Source organism: Pollachius pollachius, assembly GCF_949987615.1.
Source record: "Pollachius pollachius genome assembly, chromosome: 8".
NCBI lineage: Eukaryota > Metazoa > Chordata > Actinopteri > Gadiformes > Gadidae > Pollachius > Pollachius pollachius.
In genome coordinates this window covers 23,505,719-23,527,504 of record NC_136941.1, presented here as the reverse complement: position 1 = coordinate 23,527,504, position 21,786 = coordinate 23,505,719, and the positions used below count along the sequence as shown (strand labels likewise).

Here is a 21,786-nt window from a genome sequence, read left to right as displayed (position 1 = left end):
CCATGTCACATTGATAGAATGGCATGAATGTACATTTGTACATCTGCCCATCACACTTCTAGTGTAAACCTGAAGGTCTACTATTGTTGGCAAGGAGCCAGCCTTGTCGTGATCGTTAGTCCAGTTATTTTCCATCATATACTGTATATATATATATGACGTATTAGGACAGTGTTTCAGTGTAGTCCAGTTATTTTCCATTATGTTATCATGATATATATATATATATATATATATATATATATATATATATATATATATATATGTATTAGGACAGTGGTTTCCAAGGCAGTGTTCCCTGAACGGGATTACAGCAACCATAATCTGCTAGTGAAAAGAAAATTGCAAGTAGCTGCCGTTAACAATAACCTTACTGTATAATATCATATAAATTCATTTTTACATTTCTTCATGATTGATTAATTCTTGTAAATAATACTTGCGCCATTTCAATAAAGTCCATTTGTACATCTGCCCATCACAGTTGAAACCTGTAAATTAACTGTATTTTATATCATTATATTGTATGTATTTTAGATACCCACATGTATGGCTCCCTTTGAATCGCTGCAAAGTTATGGTTATACTCTCACAACAGTGTTATTAATGATTTGGACATTCCAAAGTGGGTCATGCAGGCTGAAATAGCAGTGTGATGTCATGTGAGGATAAGGCCATGTGACTAAGTGTTTGTTTAGTTAACAGTGCATACTGTACAGCCTGCTGCCGTCCAGAACCCGATGTGATAATGAACAGCAACAAACAGATGAATCACTATTTACAGACATAAGCTTTCATTCAGCTGCTTTCATGGGAGACAGGTTTCAGACTAGATTGTATGTTCATCACGAGGGAGTCTGAGTCATACATACACACACACACACACGCACACACGCACGCACACGCACACACACACACACACACACACACACACACACATAAACGCATTGGGATGCCTTTGTGTATACTTTTGTCGCCTAAATTAATAATATTAAAACAACGATTTGTATGCGTGATATTTGAAATATCTTTATTTGGAAATAAAGTAACAAAACGTTTGTATGCAGTGTATACTCTGAATTTTTTTCATGGTACTACTACTCCCTAATTTTACCCTAAGTCGATGCCAATATCCCTTTCTTTTCTCTCAGTATTTCAACAGGTAAAATACTAATGCCAATATCGACCAGTCCTAATACTAACAATAGAATTAATATTATTAAAAGCAAATGGTGGTCATTAGAAAATCCAACAGTTGCCTGCTCTTAACCCCACAAACATATTGCAAAGCCCCAAACAAGCATAGGAAAAGGAAACTAAAAACCTGACTCAAACAGCCAGCCTTTAGAAATTAAAAGGGCAGCAGGAAGTTGCTCTGGTAGATGTGTCTGACAGGCTTGGTACACGTGGGCCTGTTGCTGCTGGCTCTGTGGGCGCACTCATCGACTGCGGTGTTGCAGGCTCCGCAGTGGCAGCCAAGGGCCACGGGGTAGCTGAACAGAGAGCTGCCCTCGCTGGGGCAGCCGGGCAGGATGGCCGTGCGGTACTCCACCTGGTCGTAGGTACAGCCTCTCTGGAGCAGAAAGCGCAGGCCCACCAGGTCTCCCATGTTGCTGTCCTGTTTGGGTGACATCATGGTTGTAGAATAAGAACATGACCCAGAAACCCTTATATTTTTTACTTCATCAGGCCTAAACATTTTAAATGTTTACATTTTAGATGTCTCAACAATCCTACATTAAAGTTCCAAAATATAATAATATGACTAGTCTGTAGTTTGTGTGAATAGTTGCCCAGCCCAAGATACAATATTAATGGCACATACCCGTGAGTAACAGAATCCCATGCAGATGGTGGTGTTGATGGCCACACAGAAGTTACACTCAGGCTTCTCCACGTAGAGTGTGTAGTCCGTTGGGACGCACATCGGAGCAGCTGGGCTGAACATCAGCAAGAGGACGCTGCCCACAAACACAAAATAATCCATTCTCTTGATTGAATTAGGTTGCTTAGTATGGGTCAATCTATGACTTGGTCTGGCTCTCAGCAGATGCAGGTTTTTATGGTTGGTTACCTGCTGGCCCCCTGAAGGTTGGCAATATTTATGCTGTAACATTGTGATCCTTATTCATACCAAGATCTTCGTTATCTTTCATTTGTGATGAGGGGGAATATCCAATCCATTATGTGATTGACATGCATTAAAGAACTCAAAACACAGGTAAAGAAATGACATGGAGGAGCAAGCCCTGTAGGTCATTTAGGAGCATGCCACTAGATGTCCCCATATGAATGGAAATACTCTGTAATTTCTGATTTGGGGTTTTAAGTTTGGTTCCATGGTGGTATGGTTGGTATGGTCTTTTTATAGACTCCATAGCACTGAATAACAATGCAGGGGGACCCAAAAGTTTATCACCAAGAACAACCACATGCAATTAACAAAGTACAGCCAAAGATCACAGAGCAAAACTGAGGGTCTCACCGAGGGGGCCAGGGTGTTTGTGTCTGCATGCGTGTCCACAAGCTCAACAAAGGTTCATCTCAAACCTTCGTCGCTCCAGGTTGCTCACAGGCCTGCTTCTACGAAGGGGCAATAGGGGTGCATTGCACCCTCAGTTTCATATTTAATACAACCCATACAAAACGCTAAACAATGACTGGGCATTATTGGTTTTGATATACACATCACTGAAAGCTCATATCACGGCAGTGATACAGCAGTGTTTTCTCGATGCGTATACTGGCCACGATTTGGCCAGTATATCAACTGCCTCAATCCCCTCCACACCAACAAAGGCAGGCTCCCAAAGGAATATTTTTGCTAAATTATTATTATATTATATTATTATAATCTGAAAATCCTCTGGAAGATCTCAATCCCATATCTGGTCTGCATGCAGATTTCCCGGATGCGAAGCTTGATAGGCCCTACAAACATAAAACAAGAAGGGCGTGTAGCCTTTACCCATACAGATATGATTGTAAAATGAGAGCTAATGTTACTTTTTAAACACTTGTTCTCATGATCATGGTTAATATTACGGCTGAACATTGTGTTGACTGGTTGTGTGCTCAATGAATAACTAAACAACAAAGGCCATGTTTCAGAATTACAAGAGGGCAAACTATGTCATCTATTCCGGCAAATTTCAGCCAGTGATAATAGGATGATACTAGCAAAGATAAGCCATGTTACATTCATATGCTAAAAATAAGGCAAACCAAAACATTCACCTCTGAAAAAACATTAGATCATTTTATTATCAGGCTTTACCAGGTAGAATATATTCAGATAAAGTTTATGCAGTGATTTGCAACTAATGTGACCGCATAGTTTATTGTAACAATATGGTTTATTGACCCCGGGGCAACAAGCAACATGATCTCCAACCTAAACGACAGAAGAGACCACCCATAACAACCGATATGACCGTGTCTGGTTAAGCACCCCCTAGTGGCCGAAGAAACAGCAAAATGTCACGTATGTCAAGGTGGTCTGTCAAAACAAAATGGATCTGTTATATTCTCAGTAGACGGCATTTGCATTAAAAGGCACTTTGATAACCTTTTTAGCAATAAATGTGCATTTTAATTTGGTAATCTTGAGTCAGTAAATGTATATTATGTTTAGTTTGTTAGTTCATTTCTATCATTGCTGATTCATATGGATGCTGCTTTCCCTGAGACCACAAAGCTTGTCTTTGTGTTTTTTAGTCATCTGAATTGTTGTGTAAAGTGTTATTTTATGTGACTGTTCCTTCAATACAAAATGTTGATTTTCGATCAATCCATGGATGACATTGATTTCCTTTATTTTGGGACGAACTGGGACGTGGTGGTTTTGTGGGGCACTAAGGAACCGAGAAATCCATTCCAAAGGTCATTTTTATAAATTTTGTTGTACAATATAATCATGACAAATGAATACCACTTCAAAAGGTTCTTGAAGCTTTAATGCGTCAATAAAGTAAAAGGACTACAAATGATCATCATCAACATGTAGACCTACAAGAAGTGATAAAAACGCACCATTCATGGGGGCTCTGAATGACTAAGGACTAAGATTTTTATATGAAACTTTATATGAAAGAGGGCCTCAAGGACAAGTAACATGATCAATCTGGGGGCTGACGCCCTTCAGGAAGTAATGCACCGTCTCGTGACCTCTCATCAAGCGGCCCACTCTTCATATTTTGAGCTACAATTCTTCCCAGACTTACACCTCACTGATCACTCACACATATCTGAGACTCAGACTTCGGGCACAATAACATTTTATACTAACATCTTACTCCCAAGTCATTCTGTGCCCCCATGTTTAGTATGTTTGCTTCACTTATTTTATGTCTCTGATCATTTGAATAATTGTAGTAATTAGCATTTTGGAATATTTTTGTCAGCCTTTTAATTTATAGATCACGCTTCAAAAACCAAAGTTCCTTTCCCCCAATTCCTTCTCAACCATGGCTGCGATAACACCCATTACGAGTCTCGTTGTGAAAATACCAGAGACGTCAGAGAACCCGACGTGTTATGCGATAACACCAACAGCAAAACGGTTATCCAAATAACAAAGAAGTGTACAACACATGGCCCTTTATGACGACATATGGGTCCAAAGCTGAAATCGGAGTGTCTGAGCTTTCATTTTTCAAAGGCAGAGCAGGATACCTAGTGCTAGTTTTACACCTAACACCATTTCTAGATACTTGGGGACCATAGGCAGGCTAGGAGAACTCGTATTAATGTTAGAAAACCTCATAAAGTGAAGTAAAGTGCCGATTTAGAAGCGTTCGCGGTGCCCCTAAACAACATGGAAGCCAAACATTGCGCCGGTTAACTCTATACTCGATTTTCATTAAAAAAAAGTATCTGGAGGGCTTATTTGATAGGTATACATGCCAGAACAAAGACCCTGGGTAAAATCTTTGCCGGAATTACACTTTCACTAAGAAACTAAACATAACTATCATTCACCGACTTGCTTAAAATGCATTTTCCACTGAGAATATAATGAATGTCATCCATTTTGTTTTGGCAGGCAACCTTGACATCAATGACTGTGACGGCGGGGTGCTAGCATAAGATCACTAAGAAAAGACCTGAAATTTGACATAGACATTTTCTACTTTCTCTGTTTTGAGTGCAGCTTGTTTCTCCAGTTGATCTAGTGAAAGCGTTACCATAGCACCCCCACAGCAATAAAGTTATCAACTCTACTTGTTTGTTATCAGTTCATTGTCAATGTCTTGCCATTGCTATCCTCAGATCAGTAACTAACTGATCTGATCTAGCTGATCTAAGCTCGTTTAAGGTGGTGTTGTCACTCACGCTCACTCCCACAAGAGATCTATCGTAGCTATACATTGAACATGGACACAAGCTAGCTTCTTTTTTTGCCGGCTTGAACAATGGATCGAAAAAACATCCTCACAGCAAATTGACAAGCAAAAACATAAGGTTTTTGAAAGTACACTTTTACAGTTTTAAGTTTAAATTGCTCAATTGTGCACCAAGACAACAAGCCCACATGCACTCAGAGCAGCTCTCACAGAGCACTCGGCCCTGGATGTTCTGTAAACTTGCGGTTGTGCTGTTTTGGTGCTTAGGGTCTCTGCACTTAAAATGAAATTGGAGATTTCTGTTATTCTACATTAAATAGAAAAACGTTGATTTAAAACTCAAATGGGGATATAACATCGCACTTCTCACGTCTCTGACTTGATGTGCATCAAACGGTAGCCCATCCCCCACTTTCAGTGTGCAAAATAGGCTACAAGATGAACAATTGTGAAGGGTACAAAGTACATTTCTTACTTTCTTTCTTTTTTGATAATTTGTTAGCCTAAGAATTGTGCTCTTGTTTACTTGTACAATAAGTACAAGTAAACAAGAGTGTGTTGTTACAAGAGTGTGTTGTTATAGCAAGGCAGAATATGGGGAAGGGTGCCCAGAAATCTCACCTGCGCCCACCAGCAGGATGCCGCCCTGGGCGAGCACCTACAGATACCTTTAGCCAGCCCTGGAGAGAGCAGTGGTTGGGTCTCTACAACGCTATACTGCGTGCCTGCCAAGGCATGCCAAGCGAGGACAATAGGCAAAACGTTTTTGAGTTGCTCAGTGTAATTGGGCAGTATGATAAGACTGTAGCTAAACAAATGCTGGACAATACACCATCATGATATCCAAAATGAAGTGATGGGTATTATCGCAGATATGGTTAGACGTAAAATAAGTGCAATTCCAGGAGGGTGGACATTTTGCCATAATGCTGGATGAAAGTAAAGAGCTGGGTTAAATTTTTTTAAATATCGGTTGTGATTAAGGAAACACTGGTTGAACAATTATTGCACTTCACTCAAGCAGAGGGTTTGGACGCAGGGTCACTTCTTAAAAGCATTGAACACTTGGCCAGTGTATTGATAACACGTGCCCCCCTGTCAGTGTTATGACAGGGCGACAGTGATGTCCGGTTGCAATACAGGGGTACAAGAGAGGTTCACGAAAGACTTACTGCAGGCATTATAAATACACAGCCATGCTCACATTGTTTTAGCAGATGTTGTGCAATGTAGGACGAGCGGGTGCATTTTGTTGAACTCTGCAGTTGCTTTACAACTTATTTTCAAACCGTCATCCACAATCTTTTTATGAAGAAACAGAGAACTGGAATCAACTGCACAGCCCGGTGAGTTGAAGCATCTGTAAGATACCCGTTGGGCATGCCAGTATACAGCTTTGTGGGCTATAAGGGATTCACTCCCTGCTTACACTACAGGATATTATTGGTCAACCAAATGCACAGAGGTATGTACGTTTAGTTACTTAGTTATTACCAAGAATCTTTCAGGTCTCTTTTGAGGGACTAGAATCGGGATAGGCTATATTCTGTTTAAGAAATAACCAATATTTCAACAGAATATTCTGAATAACCCCCAAACATATTGATTCTTGGTTCTTGTGATAGAAGGGGGATGCTGTGATGAGGAGCATAAATGTACACAATGTAAGCATCGTTCACGTTGCAAACTACTTCACGTGTCCTGTGTAAAGTGTCATTTACACAAACCTAGATGAGGATTTATCACCTTAAAAGTGCACTTTAGTCATGTACAAATTTAAAAAAAATATTTAGCCGGCTTTTACGTGTGGCAGGTGAGCTGCTGTAAATGGTTTTCTTTTTGTCTTAAACTATGTTCCGCTGCTAAATATATACATATTCTAAGGGGCCTTTTGAAGGCCACCTGCCGTCTAATCCATAAATTAATTTTGTTCTAAGTCACTATCTGTGGGCTAGTTACGTCACTCTGAGAGAAGTAATAGCAGGGACAGATTTGGTAGTGACACAGCCTTTTCATGAAAGCAAAACACCAAGCTCATTGAATTGACGCGGCAGGTTTATTTTTACAAAATTCATTAATTGATCATGTGTGAGAGGTCTTTCCTCCTCCTGAGTGTGTATTGACTATTTCTGTTGATTGAAATGCTCATTGCAAGCTTCCTGTATATGTCTGGTGTACCTCTACTGTCCGCAAGCATGCCCCCCCCCGCCCCCCCCTATATGGATATGGAGAATTGTTGCCACGCCCCAGTGGTGGTGGTGTCATATATAGATCTCGTCAGTCCACCCCTTCCGGTAGAGCCCATGAGACCTATAAGATCGTAAAATATGAATGGGATACAATGGAGAGAAAGTAATTATTTTCTGCTCCCAGTCTTTATATGCCCTGGATTACACATATGTTGTTTGTGGATTTAAATGATAATTTTTCATGCAAAGAAAACAAAAATAATTTGCGAGGAAGTTTGATAATGTTGTGGGAGTGTGACGTCACATGCGAGACATGTAGTCTTTCTCATTGTGTTTTCTCTACAGCCTTTAACTGAACTATTGCACAATAAACGGTCAAACTCTTGATATGAAAAATTATCATTTAAATCCACAAACAACATATGTGTAATCCGGGGCATATAAAGACTGGGAAGAGAAAATAATTACTTTCTCTCCATTGAAACCCATTCATATTTTACGATCTCATAGGTCCCATGGGCTCTACCGGAAGGGGCGGACTTTGAGCTCTATATGAAAGAGGGCATTCAAATATACTAGAATGATCAATTAGGAAGCAGAAGCCCTATTACAGGAAGGGAAGCCATGAGTAGTTGACTGAGAGGTCAAGGACAGTAACCAGTATGCTATAGTCCTGGTGTCTCTTTTTTATCAAAGAGAATCTCAAATTAGTATTAGTATTACTTTGGGGGCTCCAGCATCAGCAAATGCTCCTCCTCATGGTGCCTCACCCAGCGGCTCGTTACCATCCAATATGCATACCTGAGAATCAGGCCTCTTTCTCAAAACGACAAAAGGTTTTGAGCGAAAAGTACAAAAATTAGGACGTGATGGCAGCTCTTTGACATTTTGATCCCAGAATGGAAAAACTGGTCTGACTTTTCAAAGACTTGAAAAACAGCTTTAAGGCACAGACATCCATCCCACCAACAATTGGGGAGATATAAACTGCCCAGTTTTGTATGCCCATTTACTCTACTGTTGGAGGTTACTCTCCTCTCCCCCCACTTTCAAGAAGGTCCTACCGCCCTGAGACCTAGTGGAGATAGGAAAGTCCTACCGCCCTGAGACCTAGCGGAGATAGGAAGGTCCTACCACCCTGAGACCTAGCGGAGATAGGAAGGTCCTACCGCCCTGAGACCTAGCGGAGATAGGAAGGTCCTACCGCCCTGAGACCTAGCGGAGATAGGAAGGTCCTACCGCCCTGAGACCTAGCGGAGATAGGAATGTCCTACCGCCCGAGACCTAGCGGAGATAGGAAGGTCCTACCGCCCCGAGACCTAGCGGAGATAGGAAGGTCCTACCGCCCCGAGACCTAGCGGAGATAGGAATGTCCTACCGCCCCGAGACCTAGTGGAGATAGGAAGGTCCTACCGCCCCGAGACCTAGCGATGATAGGAAGGTCCTACCGCCCTGAGACCTAGCGGAGATAGGAAGGTCCTACCGCCTGAGACTTGGCGACCTTATTCTAGGGCCTGGTTGGGACCACCACACCAAGCCTTTGCCGTCTCGTTTGAAGTTTCTATATCTTGTCTAGAATTTTGATTAATTTGTAGAAACGGCTTGTGTTTCCAATGCATTTCAATAGAGCATTTGATGATGCTGTGTGAGCCTTTCCTGTATGGTTGAAGCCCCCAAATGTATAGCAATTAATTTCTTTTGGGCCCTCTTTCATATAGAAAAACAACCCATCTCGTTAGCTCATTCCAAATCATGATCATTGCATCAACATCAGAAATAGTCAAAAAACCCTTAGCAGGAAGAATAACCTCTCACACATGGGGGGGTCATTGCCTCGGCGGCACCCGGGGAGGCGCTGTTCTTTCTGGTGCACCTTAGTATATGTCTATTTCCAAGCCAGCGGAACCTAGTTTAAGACAAAAACATTATACAGCAGCTCAGCTGTCACACGTGACGCCGTTATAGCAATTTGTACGCAATGTTTTGTTGTAAAACCATGTATTTTATAAATTTCACTTTAAATTAGTAAATGACTGATGTGCTCCTTTAATGATTTTTCTTTTAGTGATAAATCCTCATCAGAGTTTATGTAAATTAACCGTTATATAGAAATTTGTCTTAATTGTATACATGTGCCTAATAAAAGCTTCCCTTTTCCTATCACATAAACCATAATCAATATCATGTTCATGTATTAAATATAGGATATATGCATGCATGTTACAGAAAATACCGGAATTAACGTTGTTAACAAAGTCATATGGATGTTTACTATCACTGGAGGTGGGGGGATTCCGACCAAAATGTAGCGCGTTGCTCCACATATTGGTTTCCAAATACGTGTTGTGTAATTGAATATATCATTTTGGTGATTTCTTAATATAGCCTACCCCGATTCTAGTACCTCAAAACACCCATATAAGCGTGAGAAACGCCAAGACGAGCTTTACGGAGTAACTTAACATTATATACAATCACTCCAAGAAGATTAAGATAATGAAAATAAAAACATTTCTAATTAGACTAACGAGACTTTTCCTGAGAGAATGGCAGCCATTTTTTGTTTTTGTTTTTTCACACCTCAAGAACGACCAGCAGCGTGGCCCTGAACAGCCGAGCACCAAGGCACCTGACATCCGGAAAATCATCACAATTACAGACGGACTGTGCTTCTCTGAAAACATTAACGGTGAGGGGCTGAGGGCAATTGATTTTCATTTTTTATTTGGGCTTTGACCAAGACTATGAGGTGGATACCCCATAGTCCTTATCTCTACCTGAAAATCCTAAAATAGTATGTTAACTGCAATCCTACTGGTTTTGCTTTGACTTCAAAGCTTATTTTTATTTTTGTTCTAAATTCAGTTGCCACATTAATTGAGGAATTGCATGGTAAGCAATAAATATCTTAATAAGTAGCACAGTTGCCACCTTTACAAGAACACGACAGTGTGGTTAACAATGTCTAAATGTACTGCTGCATACACTCTCTGCTGCCACATAACCCCCGGCTTAACACACAACACTTGAGCATCGTTAGCCTAACCAAGGCTCCGTGCCTCGCCCCTTTTTGAAATCCCAAACATTTAAATACACCTGTATGTTGGCCTTGATAGATTATTAACAAAGCACGGCATTTAACAACTCTACCTTTATCTCTAGGCAGCTCTGCAGCGTTGATCATTGGTAAGAGTTGTTGGCTTGGAGCCGTTTAAGGTAGGCTATAAGACAGGCTGTTCTTGTAAGGTTTGTAGTTTGTGCAGGTAGCTTAAGGGTGAAGCAAACAAACTATGGCAGGGCGTGAAGTGGCCACCTTCTCGGTGTGGGACTATGTGGTGTTTGCGGGAATACTTTTGGGGGCTTCTGGGATTGGCCTCTGGCAGGCAATTCGTGGTCGCAAGGAGAACACGAGTGAGGAGTTTCTACTGGGCGGCCGCCAAATGCACGCGGTGCCCGTTGCGATGTCTCTCACCGCCAGCTTCATGTCGGGCATCACGGTGATCGGCACGCCAGCCGAGTCTTATCGTTACGGCACGGCCTTCTGGCTCTTTGGCCTGAGCTACGCCATCACGTCCATCGTCACGGCGGAGATCTTTGTCCCCTTCTTCTACCGACTGGGCATCACCAGCATCTATGAGGTGAGCAGATTCACTATTGTGCATGGTTGAGTCATGCGTAGTATTGTACAAACTTCAAAATTCCAAGGCTTTTGTTATGCAAGCATATGCAAAAAAAAGTTGCTTTTTTTATTATCTATTACTAGTTCAATTAGCCCTACTTCAATCCAATTAAAAGACGAAAATAATTGTTCTTGGAAGAGATAGGTCTTTATATCCCCATGACTAAATGGACAAAATCATTTAGAAATTCTGACCACCATTTAGGTACTACACATAAGAATCAACGATGGTCTGTGTAGTGCCAGACACCAGCTTTCCTTTTTTATTCTGACATGTCTTCATATTTATATTTCTAGTACCTGGAGATGCGCTTCAGTAAAAGTGTGCGTGTTTTGGCGACAAGCATATTTATTATGCAGACGGTAAGTTACAGGTCTTGGTAAGCTCTTTTTGTATTAAGTGCCATACACGTCAAATTACCATTCCGGTTTTGTTTATTTACATGTAATTACCTAATGGTGACATCTGTTTTAGGTCCTATACACTGGTTTGGTCATCTACGCTCCAGCTATTGCACTCAACCAAAGTGAGTTTAAGTGCGCCTTTATTAATATGTGATCAGTTCAGCTCATGTCTATGATAAGATGTGTTCTTCCATGAGATAACACTACCGACTCAATTAATTGAATGGAGTTCATGTTCCTAATCTCTTGGCTCTAAATATTAATAATGCTTTTACAAATGTCAGTTGAGGCGAAAGTAGTTTTTTTTGGCATGATATAAATGAGGTGGTGTGTGTGTGTGTGTTTGTTCCAGTCACTGGGCTGAACCTGTGGGGCGTGCTGGTGGTGACGGGCGCTGTGTGCATCGTCTACTGTACCTTGGTGGGTAGTTCAAACACTCACCTCTGAACCCCTTCAAATATCACTTCCTATCAATCAGATGGTGTGTTGATCGGCGGATACAATAAGTTATCCAAAAACTTTATCTTAACAAGCAAGTTTTATAATGTCCAGGTCAAATTGGGTACAGCTGAAGCATGTGACAGACGTGCCATTAATCAGGAGCATGCTCTTTATGGTTATTGCCAAACCATTGTCCAAACCCTGCACTCTGCAACCCTGACATTCGGCTCTGTACTGGGACCCCTTCTGTTCTCCCTTTATAGCAGATCCCTTGGCTCTGTTATCCTGCTGGCTGGACTCCCTGCCTCCATGATTAAACCTTTGCAGCGTATCCAGAACGCTGCAGCATGCCTCGTGTTCAACCTACCTAAATTCTCCCATGTCCGTGACCTCCATTTGCTCCCTGTAGTAGCTCATATCAAATTCAAGATGATGGTACTGGCATTCAAGGCAGTCAATGGAACCGCCCCTGCCTACCTCCAAGCATTGGTCAAACAACATACTCCAGCTCGAGCGCTCTGCTCAACTACTTCAGCTGGACGCCTGGTACCGCCATCGCTAAGAGCAAGCAAAGGCTGATCATCAAAGTCTCAACTCCTTTCTGTTTTGGCCGCAGTGGTGGAACGAGCTCCCTGCCGATGTCAGGACAACAAAGCCGCTCACCAGCTTTCGCAAAAGACTCAAAACTCACCTGTTCAGAGTTCACCTAGACTCGGCATAGCCATCCCGTCCCAACCCTCATACTTATTATATGTTGTACGTCCTGGCACTTAATGTACACACTTTTTGTATGTTGTATTCAGTTATAGTACTTAGTTGTGTAGCATCTTATCCTAGCTATCATTGTTGTATACAGGGAATGGGTTAACCTAGCGTTTGTTAGTGCTTGCACTTGGTTCAATGAATCCCTACCTTGCCAATAGCGATATATTGTTTAACTTCTTATGACAAATGTACTTATTGTAAGTCGCTTTGGATAAAAGCGTCTGCTAAATGCCCAAAATGTGAATGTAAATGTATTGCAGGGCGGCCTGAAGGCTGTGATCTGGACCGACGCGGTGCAGTTGGTCATCATGCTTTCAGGCTTTGCTGCAGTAATCGCCAGGGGGGTGGTGCTCCAGGGAGACATGGCCCGGATATGGCAGGACGCCGCCGACGGAGGACGGCTCCAAGCGTTTGAGTAAGAACAATGACAAACCCCAATAACTAAATGGTTGGGTTCCAAGCAGTTGATAGATCTGCAAAAGGATGGTAACATTATGTCTGGGATATGTTGAAACATGGAACTCTAGCAGACAGGTTGTCGTTAAAGGTCCAATATTATACCACCAGGTGTGATTAGCCATTAAAAGCTGTTTTGCAAATCTGCATCTATCACAAGTGGGCGTGTCCACCTAGATGTGTGCTGGATAGATCAGTCTACAAGCATACCCAGTGGACTGTAGCAAACGTTGCTCCTCTATCCGTCATACATCTAGGTGGATGCGTCCACTTGGGATGTAAATAGAGGCAGAAATTCAAAAAGGCTTGTAATGGCTAATCACACTCACACCTGGTGGTATAATATGGGACCTTTAAGAGAGCTTGGATCACAGCCGTCAGAAAAAACTGACGGCTGATGACTTTCTCTCTTTTCTATAAAGTTTGGAGATGCATTGTTGTAGGTTGTTATAGGAAGACGAAGAAATAGGGAAGAGCCTGCAAGACTACATCCTGACGCTCACTATTTTAAATAATGTCATGTCTTACTTCCCATTGTACTTTTTAAATATTACCATGCCATCAAACCTTTTCATTAAAATGTGCTGGATGTAATATTTGACAGTTGTAAAGAAAGCAGAAAAAAGAGTCCAAGATTTGGAAATAAAACAACTAGAAGCCTTCCATTTCACAGACCTGTGATTGACAGGCAAGATAGACTCCCCAAACCAATCATGGGAGAGGAGCCCTGATAGATTTGACAAAAGCAGGGAGGGACGAAAATCTATGTTGACTCATACGGATGCAGGCCAATTGAATAAGATATTCTAACAGAGCATTTAATTCACTTAACACTAAGGAATGGCTATGTTAATTCAAACAAATCCTAAAATCTCAATCTCTTAAATCCACCTTTTAAGAGCACTTTACCCTTCATTGCAGTTTTGACCCGGACCCACTGAAGCGCCACACATTCTGGACCATCCTGGTGGGGGGCAGCATGATCTGGATCTCCGTGTACAGCATCAACCAGTCCCAGGTGCAGCGCTACCTGGCCTGCAGGAGCGTGGCCCATGCCAAGTCGTAAGATGCTTCTGTCGGCACTAGGGATATGAAAAATTTGTTTTTTTTTTGTTTCATTTCCACACAATACATCACAAGTAAAACATGTCAGCAGTGTTCTCCTGCATGACACACTGGATTGAAGATGAATCATGAGGTGTTGTTTCTCACATGGTGGCACTGACGCGGGAACCACAGAAACAGAATGTATTGGCAGAGCAGCATTTAGGAGAGCAGTAAATGGTCACCAAGAGAATAATGAGAATAATATAACTGCAAACTACAGGGATATCGTGATTACGGAAACAATATATATGTCTGAGTCTGGGCCTGCGAATGAGGCAGTGTCTGCTGTTTAGGACGACTCTTCATTCTGTGGACCGCGTGTGTCATGCAAAGTGATGCTCATTAATAACACGCCATTATAACGTCTGTGCGCCCGGAACTCATTTATATAAATACAAGATACAAGTGTTAGTTTTGGTCGCAAGCCACAGTACTGCAGCACTGAATGTTTGCCTTCCTGTTTGGATGTTTGAGGGAAACACACTAGTGTCCAAAAGACCCCCAATGTGGGTTATACAACGGGCAAGGCCAAATCAACCATGATTGACATAAAGAGTCTGTAATGTGTGTCAATGCGTATCAAAATGTGTTCAGAGTTTTTCATAACCCACTTGCTATAACGCTATATAATTTTGAATGTCATATTGCACAATATTTTTTTAAAGTGTCTGCAACTGTTCCCCAAAAAGTAGGCATGCTTATCAACTCTAATAGCGCAAAATATATTATATATTCAACTTGTCAATCATTTCATTGAAGTCAATTAGCATGCATGTGTCATCTCAAAAGCTGTTTTACCAATTGTGTTCTTTTTGCAGGTCCTTGTATTTGAATTACTTGGGCCTGTTGGCTACTGTGAGTCTGGCCATGTTTTGTGGCCTCACCATGTACTCTATCTACATGAAGTGTGACCCCCTCACTAACGGTGATGTAGGATCCCCCGACCAGGTAAGAGGAACCCAGAATAGAGCACATATTCATTACCCCATCAGATGGATCATATATATATGAAATTGTAGTGTAAAGTGTCATGAATAAAACCAAAATTATTAATGATGTATTTACTGTTAAATTAATCTTTGAACCCACTCATTCTACGGATCGATCCAAGTTGCTTCCATACCTTGTCATGGATATCCTGGCAGACTACCCAGGAGTCCCTGGTTTCTTTGTGGCTGCAGCTTACAGTGGAACTCTCAGGTGAGAGAGACCAGCTTCAATCAGCGCATACACTGTAGTGTCGAAAGGCTGGCCACACAAAGGGTTACCTGTCTTCTAATCATTGTCCTGAGAGCCGTGCCCTCTCCTATTGCTCTCTTATAGACAACAACCAACAACCCCCCCCCACATTCAGAGCTTCACTTTGACAATTACAAACAACAACAATTAATTGATTTGCCTTCCACAGGCCAAATATGAACAAAAGGCTGTTGTGTAAATTCTTAGCAGCATATTAACTGTAAATGTGTCTTATCTTAGCACCGTGTCCTCCAGTATTAATGCACTCACGGCTGTCACAGTGGAAGACTTTATCCGACCTAAATGGAGAAACCTGACGGAGAAGCAGTTGTCATGGATCAACATGAGTCTCAGTGAGTCCTGTTCTAAACTATCATTCAGTGGTGAGGCAGATCAACATGAGTCTCAGTGAGTCCTGTTCTAAACTATCATTCAGTGGTGAGGCAGATCAACATGAGTCTCAGTGAGTCCTGTTCTAAACTATCATTCAGTGGTGAGGCAGATCAACATGAGTCTCAGTGAGTCCTGTTCTAAACTATCATTCAGTGGTGAGGCAGATCAACATGAGTCTCAGTGAGTCCTGTTCTAAACTATCATTCAGTGGTGAGGCAGATCAACATGAGTCTCAGTGAGTCCTGTTCTAAACTATCATTCAGTGGTGAGGCAGATCAACATGAGTCTCAGTGAGTCCTGTTCTAAACTATCATTCAGTGGTGAGGCAGATCAACATGAGTCTCAGTGAGTCCTGTTCTAAACTATCATTCAGTGGTGAGGCAGATCAACATGAGTCTCAGTGAGTCCTGTTCTAAACTATCATTCAGTGGTGAGGCAGATCAACATGAGCCTCAGTGAGTCCTGTTCTAAACTATCATTCAGTGGTGAGGCAGATCAACATGAGCCTCAGTGAGTCCTGTTCTAAACTATCATTCAGTGGTGAGGCAGATCAACATGAGTCTCAGTGAGTCCTGTTCTAAACTATCATTCAGTGGTGAGGCAGATCAACAAGAGTCTCAGTGAGTCCTGTTCTAAACTATCATTCAGTGGTGAGGCAGATCAACATGAGTCTCAGTGAGTCCTGTTCTAAACTATCATTCAGTGGTGAGGCAGATCAACATGAGTCTCAGTGAGTCCGGTTCTAAACTATCATTCAGTGGTGAGGCAGATCAACATGAGTCTCAGTGAGTCCTGTTCTAAACTATCATTCAGTGGTGAGGCAGATCAACATGAGTCTCAGTGAGTCCTATTCTAAACTATCATTCAGTCGTGATGGCTGGGATAATTAATGCGCAGTTAAACAATATGATTAATATATACATATAGTCCTTTGCCAAGCCAGCATTATGAAACAAAGTCAAGCTCTTTCAATTCATCATTGCTGGGTCAACTTAATATAGAAGAAGGCTGATATAACCACTACCAGTCACCAGGTAGACACGCTTGTAAATGATTTCGCATTAAAATGCTGTGTGAATGCTGGGTGGCCAGAGTGGGAGGGGTTTTCCAATTGTCTGTTCTTCTAAACAAAGATAGAGGGCCCTATTTTAACGGTCTGAAGCGCAAGTGAGAAGCGCCAAACGCAGGTAGCTTTGTGGGCGGTTCTATGGCGATGTTGCTATTATACCGGCGGATAAATGACTCTTGCGCCTGACGCAAATCTAAAAAGGGTTGTCCTGAAGTAGCCTAATTACCCGTAGGTGTGGTTTGCCATCTCCCATCCCCTTTACGAGCCAGAGCATTTGAACTTGACGAGTTGATATTTTGACGCGTCTATAGTCTCAGATGAGATGACCACATGAATTTCAAACTTCAAATGTCTCAGTTTATGGCCAAATAATATGGCCTAATTCACATTTGGATTAGGGTTTTCTTCTACAACTTCAGAAATACTGAGTCGTCATGTGAATTTCGGCAAAGAAAACGTAACACACATGGTATGCGGTCCAGTGGCCGCAACTGTGGTTCTATTTAATGATACGCGGCAATACATTAACAAACATCGTTTCTTACCAGTATTGTAGGCCTATACATTATCGTTATCGACTTGTTTTCCTAATATGCCTGTGTCCCCCCGTTAATATACATTGCCATGGACTGTATTATGCGTTACATGTATATTTTGCGTGTGTTTAAACAGATGGATGCACACACGCGCGCCCGCATTCATTAATTCGTTTTAACGCTCACTCGCTGTAAAACGATGTTTTCTCAAGATCAAATACTCATTAATCCTTAAAGTTATGGGCTTGTACACAATGTCTGTGTAAGAAAATATGTGTTTGCTGTACAGTGTTTGTAGATGCATTGATTTAAAAGAACAACTTATTTTCACTGTATCAGCTGTTCTTTCCCAAATAATTTAACCAACGTTATCCTTTACCCTAAAACGAGATATTGTTTTGGAAGGCTGGGATATTTGCTGAGTTTATTATTGTTATTATTATTATTACTTTAACGCATGGCATAGCCTAGGCTACTACAGTGTTCATTCACTTCATCGTCATAATATTTAAACTAGCCTAATCGTTTGCATGTTTGTGCTGTGTATAGCCTACTGGTTTGTAAGTTTATGATGCAGTTCCGACCTGCCATGGTAGGCCTACGTCAAATTGCAACACCAACTGCGCTATCTGCTAGTGCAATTAGACCAGGTATTTTGCGGTCAGTTGCGCAACTGCTTTATCGATCTGTAAGATAGCACCATGTATCATTTGCGCGAGGAACGCGACACATTAAACCAAGAGCTACCATAGAAGTCGTCCAGCAACCGTTTCGGAACGTCTTCACCTCCTTGTTCGCCCAAGCTAAAGTTTTGCGCGACATGTCCATTGTCCAGAATAATACCTTGCGGTACTGTTTGTTTATTTTTATCCCCATGTCGCTCGGGAGTGACGATTCTATCGACCAACCAACGGAGGGCGTGTGTAGCTCGAAGTTGCCGGTGTTACACCAAATTCTGCGACCCACCGAAAAGTGTGACCCCAGGGGGCGCTGTTGCACATTTTAAGCAACATGCACGTTTGCATTATAACAAAAACATAAATAAAACATAAGATCTCCCCCCACCGGTGGGACTTTCTTTTCTTGATACTAACATTAATTCTAAACAAGTAAACAAGTAAAAGTTTGTTGCGGGGGGAAATCTGCTTTGCGCCGGGTGCAAACTAGCAACGATACATGGGTCGGTGTAGAAAGTAAATTGCGCTGGATGCAAGATAGGGCCCATGGTCATATTTTACTGGTCGACCAGAAAATACCTGGTCTAAGTGCATTAGCGGATAGCCAAGATGGTGTTGCTATTTTGACGTGCCATGGCAGGTCGGAACTGCAACATAGCCTAAGCTTACACACCAGTAGGCTATACACAGCACAAACATGCAAACGATTTGCCTAATAGAAATATTATGATGATGATGTGGATTGTGGAAACAGTTTTTTTCAATAGGGGCTGCATTAATGAACACTGTAGTAATATCCCATGCGTTAAAATAATAATAATAATTTTTTTTACTTTTTAGGATTGATGAGTATTTGATCGTGAGAATACATAGTTTTACCGTTTAAAAGAATGAATGAATGCGGTTGATGTTTGGTGCGCAGTTCTATGTGTGCGTCCATCTGTTTAAGCACACGCAAACTAAACACATAAAGCATAATACAGTCCATGGCAATGTATATTAAAGGGGGGACACATGCATATTATGAACACAAGTCGATAACGATAATGTATGTGGCCATTAACTGAGCAATATGAAGTTTGAAATTCACGTGGTCGTGCATCTGTCTCAGCGGGGGCTGCAAACGCGCTGTCAAAATATCAACTCGTCAAGTTCAAATGCGCTGGCTCTTAAAGGGGATGGGAGATGGAACTCTCCTTGGTTTGTTGCACGTTACGCCCAAAACACACCTACGGGTTTCAGAACAACCCATTTAAGATTTGCGTTTGGCACAAGACAGCGCCAGAGATCCGCCCACAATGCTACATGCGTTTAGCGCTTCTCACTTGCGTTTCAGACCGTTAAAATAGGGCCCTATATCGGTTATGGGATTAGATTTAATTGTTAACATTACTGGACTCATTATCTTTACTGATTACACATCAAGGTTATTTAAGACATATCTATGATGTCATTGATGGTCTATCACAGTTAAGGTCTAACTGACCTTAACTGTGCTACTTTATTAAACACAACAGCTCACCTATGAACCGTTGTTATTTCCACATTCCAGGTGTGTTCTTTGGTGTGGTTTGTATTGGAATGGCTGGAGTTGCTTCGTTGATGGGAAGTGTTCTGCAAGTAAGCATACTGTATTAAATTCCTTTTGCATAGAAACCCCTTGTTTACATCCTCACTTAAGTATGGATTAAGGTTGCGATAAACAGTTGTACAGTTGTAACGTTGTGATTAAGATATGCAGGCTAATACGAATAGTAAACGACACAAACTATCCAAACTACGCAATCTTGTGGTGTTGGTGAGTGTCTGAAAAGGGGTCTAAATGTTAGCCTTCATCCTTGCCGGCCGTTGATGAATGCAGAGGTATCCCGCTCCTACATATCTTTGTGGTTTTTAGGCTGCTCTGTCCATCATGGGGATCATTGGTGGGCCTCTCTTGGGACTGTTCTTCTTGGGAATGCTTTTCCGCACAACAAACACCATGGTGAGTAATTCATGAATACTTTTCTAATCATGTTAAATGACCATACATACTTCCAAACAATATGAGTGGCAGTACATTTTCTTTTCATCTTGACTCGCCAGGGGGGCCTACTGGGACTTCTTGTAGGCCTCATATTGACTATGTGGGTGGGTATCGGAGCCCAGATCTATCCCCCCGGAGGCGACAAAACCAATCTTCTGCAATTCAGCACCAACTGCAGTGATTTACCTGGTGATAATAACATGACCACTGCATTTCCATGGACCAGTGCATTGATGTTGACCCCTGAACCACCGTGAGTAGAGCAAGTCCTTGAGGGGCTAAAAGACTGCATTCAGTTTGCAAATAGCATAACAGACCAACGACAGCCTAGGGCTACGTATACGTATGGAAATGGGACACCGAAACAGCCCATACAATTATTCACTAGCCAGAAATAAACTAAAAAGAAGTAAAAAAAAAAAGTTCACTTTGTTACTTGCCTATACAATCGGTGATGCTCAAAAGAGTGGATCTGGTCATGCAGTAAGCTTTCTCTCTCTCAGGGTTAGGCCTGCTCTGGCTGACAGCTGGTACTCGCTGTCCTACCTGTACTTCTGTCCTCTGGGCACCGTGTGCACCGTGGCAGTGGGCCTGCTGGTTAGCATCATCACAGGTAAACCTCATCTATCTCAGCCCCCCCCACCCCCCCGTCTAGATAAAGACCACTGGATGGGCCATGTGGTTGTTGTCATTAAACAGCAAGTCTTTGCTTTGTTAATTCTTTCATTAGGCGGGTGTAAGCAGGAGAGGCTTGACCCTAATCTGCTTGTGAGGAAGAGCGACCTGATTTGTTTCAACTGCTGTGACAGTAGTTCTAAGGTAAGAGATAAAGACAGGGATAGGGGAGCAGTATTGGTTCCTGCCCTGTAACTTACTATGTTTATTCCTTTGCCTACACAGACATCAGACATAGAGAAAGAGGACAATGAGAAGACCGAGGACAAATTTGATGCATATCACAAGTTTGATACAACGGAAAAAGATGAGAAAGTCACCAAATTGTAAAAAGAATTGATCACTATATTGTGAAAGGGACAACCGAACAAAAGTCTCTTGTAGCATATTTATAACAACAGAAAGCCTTTTAGCCAATTAAATTAAATGTGAATAACTGGCAGTTGTTCAGTGAAGACAGCAGTGAATACCGCATGAATCTAAATCTAATCTAAAGTTATTTTTGAACTATGAAGTGTTTATACATATCCCAACAGAGTATGCCCCAATATGCCAACCTCTAGGAACATTGTCTTCGAATAATTGCTCCCTTGTAGAAAAGAAAGCATATGTATTGTAAAAAATATAAATATAATAATACTATTTGTCATTTATTGTTATATTTAACTATATATAATCATGGAGTTTGGAAAAAGGGCTAATGTATCAATCACTTGACAAGAGTGAACTGTCCAATTCATAATGTATGCATATCATGTATGAGTAATTGAGTGAAAGAAAACCA

At 41.7% G+C, this 21,786-nt stretch overlaps 2 protein-coding genes across 2 annotated transcripts; one reads left to right on the top strand and one right to left on the bottom strand.

Annotated features, from left to right (window-relative positions):
* Positions 1-1,351: 1,351 nt before the first annotated feature.
* tshba (thyroid stimulating hormone subunit beta a) lies at positions 1,352-1,987 on the bottom strand (the record flags this gene model as incomplete). Its single annotated transcript, XM_079740902.1, has 2 exons — positions 1,352-1,618; positions 1,826-1,987. 2 exons carry the CDS (start codon positions 1,985-1,987, stop codon positions 1,352-1,354), a joined length of 429 nt encoding a protein of 142 aa, XP_079597028.1.
* Positions 1,988-10,824: 8,837 nt separating this feature from the next.
* slc5a8l (solute carrier family 5 member 8, like) lies at positions 10,825-21,663 on the top strand (the record flags this gene model as incomplete). The annotated part of the gene is made up of 15 exons (XM_079740746.1): positions 10,825-11,172; positions 11,511-11,576; positions 11,689-11,740; positions 11,971-12,038; positions 13,085-13,239; positions 14,202-14,342; positions 15,206-15,335; positions 15,499-15,587; positions 15,867-15,979; positions 19,854-19,921; positions 20,199-20,285; positions 20,387-20,580; positions 20,831-20,940; positions 21,058-21,146; positions 21,228-21,663. The coding sequence occupies 15 exons, from the start codon at positions 10,825-10,827 to the stop codon at positions 21,330-21,332; spliced, it is 1,815 nt and encodes a 604-aa protein (XP_079596872.1). The 3' UTR covers positions 21,333-21,663.
* Positions 21,664-21,786: the final 123 nt, after the last annotated feature.